At 41.9% G+C, this 13,881-nt stretch overlaps 1 protein-coding gene across 1 annotated transcript; it reads left to right on the plus strand.

Annotated features, from left to right (window-relative positions):
• The first annotated feature begins 2,130 nt into the window (after positions 1 to 2,130).
• Positions 2,131 to 4,380, plus strand: LOC108147401 (pollen-specific leucine-rich repeat extensin-like protein 1). The gene has a single exon (XM_017273838.2). The coding sequence runs from the start codon at positions 2,439 to 2,441 to the stop codon at positions 4,047 to 4,049; it is 1,611 nt and encodes a 536-aa protein (XP_017129327.2). The 5' UTR covers positions 2,131 to 2,438; the 3' UTR covers positions 4,050 to 4,380.
• The last annotated feature ends 9,501 nt before the right edge of the window (positions 4,381 to 13,881 follow it).

Here is a 13,881-nt window from a genome sequence, read left to right on the forward strand (position 1 = left end):
AAATCAGAGATTTGCGTTAATTTCTGCAGAAAATATTTACGCCAATGGGCCAAGAATGTGTTTTTGTGATTTTCACTTGACTTCAATTGTGGACACGTGTCACATATGTGGGAACCCAATTGAAATCGGGGTAACTTGTTTTTTGAATACGCGTATAGATTGAGAGTTTTACTTGAAGAAGATCTTTGGAATTTTAGTTTATTTGATATAGATATATAATTCAAAATAATTTTTAAACCTTTTTTGGACTACTAAATTATAATGCAATTGAAGCTTATCTATTTATAGATTTATATTCAACAATCTTCAATACTTTAATTGGTTTTAAAAAGGATTCGTTTTTGGGTGGAGACTTTGTCTGATTAAAAGTAATTTTTATAAGCTTTTTATAATTTCAACTAATAACTCGAAAATTGGTTTAAAATCAAAAACCTTTAATACTTGGAGATATTTAATAAATCAACACGAAATTTACTGAATACCCAAAAGCTTATCAATTTTTAATCATATCAGCTTATGGGTTAAGCTTGAACAGTTCGGTAGACAATTAATTAAATACAAACTAAACAATATTTTTAATGAAATGACCATGGCCGAAGGCAATCATGTGTTTAATATTAATTTCGTCGACAGCCAACATGGCGTCCATGCGAATTATAGGCTCCAACACACAGATACACACTCGACCACTTGTGTTCGTTGGCTATAAATATTAATTAAAAATGCAACTCATATGGCAAGTGGAACAATTAGCACCTGAAAATATGCAAACATTAAATTGCCGCTGCAGCAGAAGCAGAAGCACAGCCACACAAAAACTGCAACAAAAGAAGTGAAATTTAAATAAAATATTTGTGTGTCTGTGTGTATGGTAGCTGCAAACCTTGTTCACGACTGACCATAACAGACACATATTTTGTCCTGGCAATGGCCACATCCTCACATCCGGTCTGCCAGGACCTAGGGTCTAGCCGGAAAAAAAAGGGAAATCGGGGGGAACAGAACGAGACGGAAAACGAACGGAAAACATTGCACAATTTGCTATTGTTGCATGGCCAACATACATATATGTGTATATTTACTGGTCGGTTGGCACTTTTTCCACATAGAACCCAACAATTTAACTGACAAATAAATATTTCACTACGGCGAAATCTTTCGGCGCTCAACGTCGCCTACAAAACGGGGGATCCCCATCGCTATATCTATACCCCTGGGTGTGCCTGTGTGTGTGTGTGCCTGGCAATATGTAAAAGCTACGCGCAGCATATACTCAAAATCCAGCCCAGCAGCAACAAATACGACCACACAAAACATGGCCACATATTCACACAATCTCGCTGGCGCTGCTAAAAAATCGACAAAAACAACCTGTTCGGAAACACTTGCAACAAGGATATCAACGTCAGCAGAGAGAGGGATAGAGCTAGAAAGAGAGGGCAGGTCCTGCCATATTTTCCGGGGTGGGTGTAAGGGGCGAAAAGAGCGAAAGCGAGAGCGGACCAGGACCAAGCGCCGCCTCTTTTCGAAAAGTTATCTCCACAGCGAATAGGGCACAGTGGGGAAAAATAGACAATTCTTTGGGTAAATATTTGAAACAGTGCACAGCCAAGAAATATGTTTTATATGATCCTAAACAGAACGAAAAGGATTATTGAAAAGTTTGTGGATTAATTCTTTATTACGCCACATTTAAATTTTGGTGTGGAAACATATTAATTTCAGAAATCTTTTTCAATTGAGTGTCAAATGAGAATCCATAGACATTTTTATTGAAGATATTTCTGCAGAACCCCAGATTTAATCCTAGTTTTCTAATATTTTAGTAATCGATGATCACACATTTTTAAATTGGTAGAAACTAATAAAAGAGAATAAAACTTGTTGAACTGAGACAGAAAAATATGTTTTTTTTACTTTAATTAACAAAGTAATAAATTCATTTTATTTCAGAAATCAAAAAACCATATAAAAGTATAAAAAAATACAAAGCATTTTATTTTTAAATTGTGGATTCTTGCTTTAAGAATATTAATACTAGTAACAAAAGATGGGTTTAGGCCCCACTGTGCCCCGCATCACATACAATACTGCAACGCTTTCGAATAGCCAACCTGGCCGGGGATGCCAGCCAACCAGGACTCGTCCTGGCCAAGGCTGGCACAATAAAACCACAGAATATGTTCGCCAACTGGCAGAGCAGATGGACATTCAAGAGACAGAGAGTGGGCCGGAGAAAGAGAGGGAAAGCCACAAAAGAAAGAGAGGGCGAGCGAGAAAGAGAGCAGAAACATAAGGGTGGTGACTGCAACCGCTCTCTGCAGAACCTGGTCCTGAGCCAGACTCTGAAACTGAACCTGAATCCGAACAGACTCCGAGCAGAATCAGGACAGATGGGCCAAGTGCCGCGAGTGCGGAGAGTTGCCTTTCCCATTTGAATGGGACAATATGAGAATACGAGAATTCCAACTGGACGCGGCGGTGGTGGCGGCGGGTACTTAAAGAGGAACAGATTGCGGGCGGCCAGCAGTCGAAACTGGAATTTCGAAACGCAAGGAACTAGAGAGGTCCACACAGCAAACCAAGTGAAAGTCGAAAAGTGTATTGAAGTGAAAATGAATCTGCTCATGGATAGCCTGCCGTCGCATGCGAATCCTGGCCAGCGTCGCTCCACGCCGCCTCAGCATGCCGAGCTGAGGATCTCGACATCGTCGCCACAGCAGCAACATCACCAGTCGCCGCAACCAAATCCGGCCACCAATCATAATAATAACAACAATGAGACGCCCACATCGCCAGCCGGTGGAAAGACCACTTTGAAGCGCGCCTTCGATGTGGCCTTTCTCATGATGCCCGACGAGCGGATCAAGCAGAAGCAGGCCGAGAAGCAGGCTCGTCTCCAGGAGGCACTGCAGCATCATCACCATCAGCAGCAGCAACAGCAGCAACAGCAGCAGCAGCAGCAGCAGCACCAGATGAACCACTATCCCACAGATCTGTCGCCTCGAGGAGGAGCTTCGTCGCAACCACCTTCGCCGGCGGCCTTGGAGTACATCAGCCTGTTGGAGGCACGCCAGCGATATCCCCAGATCAGCATCCGTTCGCCGAGGGTTTACGATGATCCCAGTGTCATCATACCCCTGGTGGATTCGCCGGAAGCCCCGTCAACCGCATCACCACCACCGCCGATGCGCAGTGCTTTCACCAAGGTGGCCTCCTCGTCGCTGTCCACCGCCTCGTCCTCACCGTCCACAACCTCCCGCCTGGAGTCACCCGTGGACGTGGGTGCTCCGCCTCTGAGTCCCGATCAGCTGAGCTGCCACTCAATGAGTCCGCCATTGGTAACGCCACCGCCGAGGACCAACAGTGGTGGCCAGAATCAGAGTGCCCTGCCTGCCAGCCCCATTGTGTACCACAACTTCCGGACGGAGTATCAGTTCAATGGAGCCTTCCAGGCGGTGAATCCCATGCAGGCGTTGCAGGCGCAGCAGCGCCTCAAGCAGCAGTTGCTGTATACTCGTCCCCCGGCACCGGGAAATGTGGGAAACGGAGGTCCCATGCCGGGGAATTCCCCGCCAGGACCACCGGCGGAGTTTCTGCATGCCTATCCGGGATTTGCACCGCCCCCGCATCCATTCACGGTGGCTCAGCCCCTGCAAAATCCCGCTGCGGCAGCCATACTCTCCACGCTGATTCCACCCACCCTGGCATCCACTTTCACACTGACCGCGCAGAACGTGTGCGCCAAGTGCAACATAAGCTTCCGCATGACCAGCGATCTGGTGTACCACATGCGGTCGCATCACAAAAGCGAGGTGGCTTGCGATCCGAACCGCCGCAAGCGAGAGGAGAAGCTCCGGTGTCCCGTCTGCCAGGAGACCTTCAGGGAGCGGCACCACCTGACGCGGCACATGACCGCCCACCAGGACAAGGCCAGCGATCACCAGCCGCAGCTGGAGGACACGTCCTCCTCCGCCGGCGACAACGAGATCATCAACGTGGTCGGTGGTACTCCGCCAGGTCGTCGAATGGGCGGCATGCCCAAATGATCGAAGCATTTCTTCGGATATTTCTAAGACAGCTCATCCCCAGGACCCATCATCCATACGTTGGTTTTCCTTGGTCTAGTCATCTAGTAATGCCCGTTTTCGATTGTGATATTAATTTTAGTTCTACCCACGCTCCGATTTAATTTCCCTTAGCCTTAAATGTAGTGCAATTCGTATCTTAATCATATAACTGGATCTCCCCGTGTCTCTATTAATTCTTTGTCTTTTCCTGGGACCCGAATGGGTCTTGAGTTTGATCATTGTAAGATATTATGGTTAAGTTGCAGATCTGCTAGTAATAGCATTCAATGTGTGGCTGAGTGTTTTAATAAAAATCTAATTGTTATGCAAATCCAATAATTATGACGAGTTGTTTTTAAAACTTTGGGGATTGGTGTCTAAACTTTTTCAGAATTTGTAAACATATATATTCTTTCCAAAACATATATATTTAATTTCTACAGAAACGCTTTGTCCTGATTTTATCGTTGATAAGTAAAGGTTTAAAAAAGTTGTTTTTAGCATAGCTTCTTATAAAATTAATTTCATCTTTAAATAAAATGAATTTTACGTGATATTTAGATCAATATCTAAATTTATCACATTTAAAAGAAAAGAAACAGATAAAGATAAGTTATAAAAATTTTATATAAAAACTTTTACTTTGTTTTATTAAATAAGTATTAGTAAATTATTGTCAGATACTGAAATGGAAGAAAGTTTTATGATACAAAACATTACAAGCTTTGAAAACTTTGATTAAAAAGTTTGCTTTTAAACAAAGAACCCTTTCCAATTTGTTAAACAAAAATGGACCATATTCTTTTTCCTGAGAAATTTAAAGAAAACAACGAAATACATTTTCTAAAAATTATTTTCCTATATATAAGGAGACTTCTAATCTGCATATATGCTAAAAAAAACTATGGCATCTTTATTAAAAATAATCTTGCCTTATTATATTTAAGAAACATAGAAATACAAATAGACGTGGGTATCTCTTTGATTTGGAAACATATGTAGTTTTTGAAAGTCTGTGCCGGCCAACCCATTCCTGTTGTGAAGTAGACCAAAAACATAGGTTCCCAGGCATAGAAAAACCGGCAGAAATTCGGCGGGCACATCCCTTTCGACGAAAGTAACATACGCCATGTAAGTAGAGCGAAGAATATGTTCAACTTGTTAGCGCAGTGAAGCTGAATCCTGCAGTCGCGATTCTCCAAAATGCAAGTTGGCCGCATGCAGCAATTAGATGCGGCCACAAAAACTGCGACGCCAACGCTAATGAGCTGGGAACCGAAATGGTAACAAGATGAAAGGATATCTCGGGGTGCAAAGGATGTCCTGGATGCAAAAGGCAGTCACTGGGCCAAAGCCAGACGGCGCGACTAATACACCGAGCTTGCAGAGTGTTCGTGCAGTTTTTGGCAAGAATGAATTTCAAATTTCAATATTTCCACACTTCGTCCAACCCCCTATGGACGGATTGTTGAATTCCGTTCCCATGAGCCTCGAATTTGTAGCATGGCAAATTCCAACAAAGCGCAACGAATTCCTTGGGTGGTGGCTGCTCCCCCAGCGATTTCCTTGGCTCGTTGCTGCACCCAAATGAGCCACGTCGAATCGCGTTGATTTAGCGTGGCCAAATCCTGTTAGCCCCGTGCCACAAAAGCCAAGCAACCACGCGGGATTCTCACAGGATTCTCACAGGATGTATTGCTGCCTTATCGACTGATGTATCAATTGATGGCATCGCTAAACGGCAAACGTTCTGCTCCGATCCGCTCTGCTCTGCTCATTGTTCCCATGATGGGATTAGCATTTTATGGCTTTGTGTTCGCTGCTTGCCACTTGATAAAGACATTTTGTCTGGCTTCTCCTTCAGCATGCAGGAAGTGTGGGGTGAAAACAATTGCTGGGAAATTTAATGTAAGCAAATTGGTGGGGAGCATAAAGGTACGGAGATAAATAGAAGGTGGCAGATATGTTATGGTGTGATGTTAACTGTTTTAAATCAAATTTTAAAGAAGAGTGGGAGTTCTAAAATATTGAAGCTTAGTTTAGACACTTAAAATATATGTGCAAAGCAAAAATTGTTTTTTTTATTAATATTAATAAATAATCTTGTCCTAGTTTGAATACTGTAGGTAAGCCATTTTAACAAATTTAAGGTCAAAGGCCAGTTTTCTAGCATTTTGAAAAGGCTTGTAATGGTTTAATGTCATCATAAATGTCAAATACAAACAAATATAAATATTGCTATGGAACAGGAATTCCAATTAAATAATGTTTAGGACTTAATCAAGGAATAAAAGAGATTTTTTAAAATAATGTATTAAAAATCTTCTAGGTAACTATTGATTTTAAATAAATTAGGTTGATTAAAATATATCAAGCAACTCAAAATCTTTACTGTCCAACCCTCTGGCATTATGACCAGCTTGAGACAATTCACATTTAGTTTTATTTTATCACCCAAGCCGAGATTTTCCATTTATAGCTGCCGTTGATTTATTTCGTACATTTCCCCAACGAGCAATTCAAGCTTCCTTTAAAAAACAATTACAACTTCCGGCGCCCACACAAAAACAAACAGGCGGCAACCACATGAGTTCCCATTGCCGTAAAGCGAACACATCGTCAAAATCACATTTCCCCATTTCATCTAAAAGAGGCCACCGCATTCAGGATGGCAAGAAGGCAAGACGGCAAGACAGACAGTCTCATGGCAGCCACTCACTCAAAACGACGCCCAAGGCGGCCCAACCGCAGAAGGCAACTTCATAATAAGCCTCATCATCATCCTGGTGGGTGCTACATAATAGCAGCCATAATCACATTTCATATTTATCACATTTTTACGCCCACCAAGGAGAAATCCGAGGGGGATCCCATTGCGCAGCGACCTGCGCCGCTTTGTTTGCCTTGTCTAACCTCGCAATTTGACCGTAAATAAATTGCCTGCTCATTTGGCGAGCGGTGGTTGGGTTCGGTTCAAGCCCCCTTTAACCATCCAATCCAATCCAATCCCCTTGACTCAAAATCGTGTTCAACAAATACGTTTAAACACAATGCAAATACCGTCATAATAGCACACACAACAACAACAAGGCAGCCAGCAGGAGCAAGAAAATCCGACAGCTGGAGTAAGCCTGAGCCCTGGGCTTTGGCTCCGCCCCATCAACCCCCTTAATGGCTCCCCGTGCGTATGAGTGATTTCTGCTCATCTGCGCTTAAAAGTATGCAAATGCCGCGGTGGAGTCGCAGCACTGGGGGAAGTATCGCCGCGGGGAGGGGGCGTGTCAGGAGATGACTTTTATTACATTGTTGTTACTGCGACTGGTGCCTGGCCAAAGTGTTTTTTAACTGCAGGCAATTTAATTTCCACTTGCTCCCGGTCGTTTTTAATTTTAACCACAGCCACTGCCTGCAATCGATGTGGTTTGAGTGTTTGCCCGTTGATTAGTCCTGTGGTTCGGGGCACTTAATTCCTTGCCACACGGAAAAAAAGCAAATAAGCTTTCCAATATCAAGTCACAGAATTAAATTGAATAAATACAATATTTTAGAGAAGGATGCTTTAAAATTTGATACGAATTTATGGTTATTGCTTTGTGAATTTCATTAACAAAATAAACAGTTCTTAAAATACTTTAAACAAGCATTTCAGTTTCTTACGCCATTTACTCTACACGTTTTACATTTACAAACAATTTTGGAAAGCAAAGTTTCATTGTTGAATCATCTGCTACATTTCAGCCTCTAAAATACTTTAAATAATAAAAGAAAACAACAGAATGTTTTGATTATGTTAAAACTTGATTTTACGATTATAAAGAGTTAAATAAAACAAAATAATCATACTAATCGACAGTAATCGAAATAACACAATACGCAGAACAATTTTAAAACTGTGCTTCAATAAAATTAACTTAATCACCTTAGTATACGCCAAATTATTAAATTATACATTATAAAATGGTCATCTTTGGTTTTCCAAATATTTAAGAACAAGAGAAAATTTCATTTAGCTAAAATAATAAATAAAAAAATCAACGAATTGATCTTCAAATGTTTTCTGTGCACCGAACACGCCACTATAAGAGCCCCAGAAAAACTGACAGCCAAGCCGCTTAAACTTTGAACTTTGTCATTTCAATTTTCGCCAAACGGATGCGCTTTGTTTCAGGCCAGGGAATGGATACTCAGACTCAGACGCTGTGGATGGTGAAGGCTGGAGGCTGGATGGTTGGATGGCTGGAGAGCTGAAAGTCGGGCCGAGGACATCCATGAGCCGACCGGAAACATTGAGCCTGACAATGCGACTTTCATTTGCCGAAACTGTGGAGGAGCTGTGCCATTGTTTTGGCCACGGACAGGACAGGCTGAAGGCTGAAAGCTGAAAGCTGAGAGCTGAATGCTGAATACTGAACACTGGAGGCCTGGGGCCAAGCCACTACCGTGCAGGAAGTTTTTCATGCGCCATGACACTTTTTGTGCGCTGCTCTGCGGTGGCCATTTTGTGCCGTGGCAGGATACCTTTGTGCCAGGAGGCTCCAGCTTCAGTTCCATTGAAATTTTCGAATATTTTTGGATGCATGGAAGCTGTTTGCCATGGCCAAAAGACAGGCGGCGGCTTACCGCACACACATATAGTATATATATATATCCAGGAGGAGCTGGAGCTGGAGCTGGAGCTGGAGCTGGCACATCCTTGCATTCCATGGCCGGGTCCTGGCCGTAATTTATGATGTGCGCTTCCCTTTGCTCGCTGGATGGCAGTTGGCAGTTTTTAGTTTCGCTGTTCGAGTTCTGCGGCTGTTTTCTGCTGTCATAACTTTGGCCCGCATAATTAATAGTTGTAAGCCGCAGCGCAGCCACTGACTTTTTAGTTGGACCGCTGCACAACTTTTATGGCAGGCTCGCCTGTCCTGAGTCCTGCCCAGCGTTGTTTGCTCAATTAACTTAGCAGGTAGTTAATTTTCCGAAAAGCCGCAAGGCAACAGGAGATCCCCATGGGTTTCATGGTACTTTTTGTGGGTGCTAATTGATTTACGAGTGAATGTTTCTGCGGTCGCCATTAAAGCTGACTTTAAGTGTTGTTCTCCATCACTCGTAGGTTGTTACTCATTCTGCTTCAACTTGGGTAGTTCGTTCCCTGGTTTACTGAAGCATGAAACGCGTTTGAAATGCAGAAAAGTTAAAGTGACTGGAAATGCGTAAAAGGTCTATTTCGACACTTGTTTGTTTGAATGAATAAGTTGCTTGCCGTTGGTTAGGGATGATTGTGTCCAAAAAATCAACCCCAGTTGCCTACATTTAAGCTAAGAGACTATCTAAGCTATCTAATAAAATCACTTCATTAGAAGTAATTTAATCAATTGTTTATTACATTGTTTAAGGAAAAGTAGTAGTGATATTTCTTTAAAATATGTATTTGCTATGAAATAAAAGTTTTTCCCTTCGTAATTAAGGTACGCATCCTGTCTCCTAGTTGTCTTGACCAAATTTCTAAAACGTTTCCCATAACTTTCTCTGACACATTGAAATGCTGGCCCCATAAATATTCAGCGAACGCCAAAAACCATTTAATTAAGTTAACTTTTATGGCTCGTAAATCAGAGAAACAACGTGGAAAAAACACATATTCAACATTCGCGGGTTCTCCACTCGCCTGTTCCATATTCATGCGAATTGGTAGCCCCAAAAAGAGAAAGGGGGTTCACATTGGTGGCAAGGTGGCGCTGGACTGGCAAAAACAAAAATTCTCGCCAAAATAAAATAAATGGCATAAGCAACGCACGACGCTGACCATGTTGTTTGCTCCCAGCTCTTAATGCACGATTTTAATTTGGAATATTCTCGGGGAGTGGGCCACGATGGGAAGGGAGGGACTGCATATGGGTGTACACATTATGAAATTATGAGCATTAAAATGAAGAATGGCCACTTATCTAAATTACACCATGTGTGGAACGGGCGATGGCGCCGTGGGGTTGCTTGTCATCGAACAAGTGACACACTACCCGGGCACAAACGTTCGTCGCGATCTCTGGCTGGGTTAAGCACACAGCAGCCATATATCATGGCAAATATGCTGAGTATATGGAAAACCCGCCAAGTGATAAATGAAGCACAAAACGGCAAAAATGGCAGCGATACAGCGACCGGGGCACACATATGCCAGGTAAAAACCGAAGCAAGAGACCAAAAACTGGAGCGGGATACCGAGTAAGACACTTACATCCTTGGCCAAATCGCGGTCGTCCTTAACCGAAAAAAAGAATGGCAACCCGCAAATATGTCATTTGACATGCTAAATATTTTGCCTGCGACTTTAGCACCACAAGGTATGTACATATATCGCAAAAAAATCCAACAGCAAAGCAACAGCATGCAAATCGAGTATACGCGTGGTAAGCCAAAAGTTGGTTACCAACTAGAGTGGAAGTAGGGGTTCAATTTATGGATGGCTATTTATGATTTCTGAATGAAAGGTAAGGATTTTAAGAACAAAACAATAATAACGAATTTAAGTCAAAAAAATAAATTTGAGCCCGGGCAAGACCAAATTTAAGAAATTTAAGTATTTATTAATATTTACCAACATTAAATTTTCAGACCTGGTTAAAAACTGATTACTATACATATTCGTGCCTTAATTATTGTTATAACAATTTTTTATCATAAATAATTAAATAACGATTTCAAAAAATAATCTATGATCATTTTGCGTCGAAATCAATAAATGTTTAAATTAATTTAGTCATGCTAACATGTACTAAAACTATTTCAGCCAACAAAGTAATTGATTTATCAGTTGCAATCGCTTTCAGACATTTAATGGGCAACTATTATTTGTCTTTTTAGGAAATTTACGATGGAAACAATTTTTGATATAGCCAAGGAGAAGAACTTTTTCTTTTTAATAGTTAAAAGTTGCAAATTTTAAATGGCGCGTCGCTGGCAGAGATAAGAAACAGGTTCACCAATAAATATTGACACCATTTTGTGTTTATAGAACTGGAATCGCGAGAGCTAAAGGGAGATGGAGTTGGCCAGATAACGGTGGCCATAATGTCTTTTACCCAGACAAAACACAAATTGAAACTGAAAAGTTTTATTTTCCTTCCTTTTCATAGGGCAAAACAGCAGAGGGAGGGTGAAAGAGTTTGGCATGCGTATCGTAAAAAATAAAATTATGCAAATTTTTATTATTTGATTATGCAAATGTTCGCGCTTGACGACCCTTGGCATAAGGACGACAATATAGCCCCTCTCACTCGCCTTTAGCCCTTCACCATATCGCGGGCTTGGAACTTCCGCTGAAAGCATGGAAAAGCGAAAAAACGCGACAGTTAGTTGGCCACACTCCCCGCCTGACCCACAACTACTTGGAGTAAATTTGAATTTTTTGCAAGCGATTCCACGAGAGGAGCCTGAAATGCGGAGGGGCGCAATGCTATGCGGAGCAATGTCATATGTGGTTGGAAATTTTGAATCTGTTTGCAACCCCTTCGAGCGTATCCGTTTCCTTCTGTCGCGTGCGTTTCCCATCCCCCCAGTACGCTTTTCCATTTCCCCCTTTCCGTCGCACTTGTCGTATGCGTATTTATATTTTCCCTTGTTATGCTTTATACTCATTGTTGTCTCTTTCTCGCCTCTCGCGCGATTTGAATCTTTTAAGTGAAATATTGTTGAAATCATTTATGCTTGACTGGGCCAGCTCTTTTTCGGGGTCTACGGTGCAGTCTTGAGGTGGATCCCCCTTAAACTCAAACTCCCTAATTTATAAATGCAACTTACTCCGCAAGAAGTCACGGAAAATGAGTTTAAATCTCGACACAGATAAAATATGTCAGGAAAAGCCAGAAAGTAGATAAAACTTGGGCATAAAGTTTTACGAGTCCCGGCCTGTAATCAGTTTGAATAATTACCAAAACGTGCTTATGGCTTCAGGAAAATTAAGGAAAGAAAACATTTTGGTTAACCAAGAAATCGGTAATTTTGCGACAAAGAAAAAACAGGCGACAATAGAAAAATTTAAAAGGTACAAACATTTCAGAGAAATAAAAAATGTTGTTTTTGTGTTAAAATGAAAAAACATAATTTTTCTAAGTGTAAGAATAGTTTTTAATTTAAGTACAAAATCATTTCACAGTTTTACTTACTTTAAAATTAAAGAAATATTTAAAAAAAAAAACAGTTTAAGAAGACTTATTTATAAAAGTGATATTTTTTATATGCCAGCTTGTTAATGTTATTAATGAATTTATTTTGAGTTATTAATTTATATATAAGCTTGCTTACAATTTAAATAAGTCTTGTCTATCAAACAAATTCTACGCACACAATATATTTATGTTTAATTTCTTTGAAATACAATTTGGAGTATTTAAGAATTCAATTTTACATTTTTAATTATAAATCATGTTTTTTCTAGTTCAGTTTAAATTAGTAGATTATAATGTGAGTTAACCTTAAAGCCCTACACAGTCTTAAAAACAAAACCAAACCATAACAATGTCAAATTTGTAAGCTGTCAGGCAAACAACTTCACCGTCTAAATCCCGCTTGTGGACAAAAAAAGTGAGAACCAAGTTAAGAGCAAACGCATCAATCATCTAGACACCACAACATAAATCAAGCTGCGAGTTAAAGGAAGAGGATTAGTTTGGCCGCCAGGCAGCTATTGATAGGCAGGTCCATCAGCTTGATGGGCCATTGTCGATATCGGGCTAAAGCGCCACTTCCGGCATGTGCCATAACCGATCCATACAGAGCCCCAACCAGTCAGCTCCATAATAATAAAGAAAAATGCTTAGAGCGAAACAAGAAGAAGGACCAAGGAAGTCGCCTTTGTGGAGGCAGTCTGTTTATTTACGCCGCATTGTATGTAGGAACTTACATATGGGTGAGCCTGGAGGGCAGCGAGGAGTCCGGAGGACGAGGAGACCCATGTCCCATACGGCGGGGCACACATCACACATGTTGTTGCGAGTACACACGTATGTTGCCTGCAAGCGATAGCGTCGGGACGTCGCCGTTTTTTTTCGGCTGCCACCGCCGCCGCTTGTGCTCCCCACTGCTCTTCCACTGGCAATCTTGGCCAGCAATCGCAGGCGGCACATATGTGCAATCATGTGCAGGCCACCCGTTCTCCGGACTCTTCTGCTGGTCCCCAATCAATTTCCTGTCCCGCTTCAACAACGCTCTGGTGGCGACTCCATTTTGGCATTTGCCATTGGCGCTTCGCCGAAACACGCCCCCTTGACGGCCAGGCGCATGCCCTGAATTTTTCCTTTCCAAACCACTCTCTGCAGAAATCCTGTCGAGCTCGAAGTTCGAAAGAGAGATGGTGCGTTGGAGCGATGGAGAGATGGAGTGTCGTGGCCGACCGACCACATGGACCATTCTCAGCCGCATCTGCTTAGTGTCAAATGGGAGCGCCAGCGGATGGCGGATGCTTTTTCAATCAAAAAATGCCCAGATAAGATAGCCGCCAGTGCAAGCTGCACTTGTCAAACTCACATGTCCGGGGAATCCCGACAAGAAATCATGGGAGCGTTAAATTGAAACTTGGGATTTTACGCAGCTTACGTTTTTTTAGCAATTACAATAGAGATCCGAGGGGGAGTAATAAACAAAACAGGCGTTAACACTTGTCATTTGGTTGGCAGGAATATGTCACCTGTGTCGGTCGCATCCGCATTCGTATCCCAAAACAGCAAATATTCAACCCAGCCATGGGCATGGGCAAATTCAATCAACACGCTGGACCACCCTCATCTATAAATCTCGGCCCGTTCAAAATAACAAAAAAAGCAAAAAA

Source organism: Drosophila elegans, unplaced genomic scaffold (genome assembly GCF_018152505.1).
Source record: "Drosophila elegans isolate 14027-0461.03 unplaced genomic scaffold, ASM1815250v1 contig_208, whole genome shotgun sequence".
Lineage (NCBI taxonomy): Eukaryota > Metazoa > Arthropoda > Insecta > Diptera > Drosophilidae > Drosophila > Drosophila elegans.

What these genes read in the sequence shown, in the direction of transcription:
- LOC108147401 (XM_017273838.2), top strand. Translation starts at nt 2,439, where the DNA reads ATGGGACAATATGAGAATACGAGAATTCCAACTGGACGCGGCGGTGGT.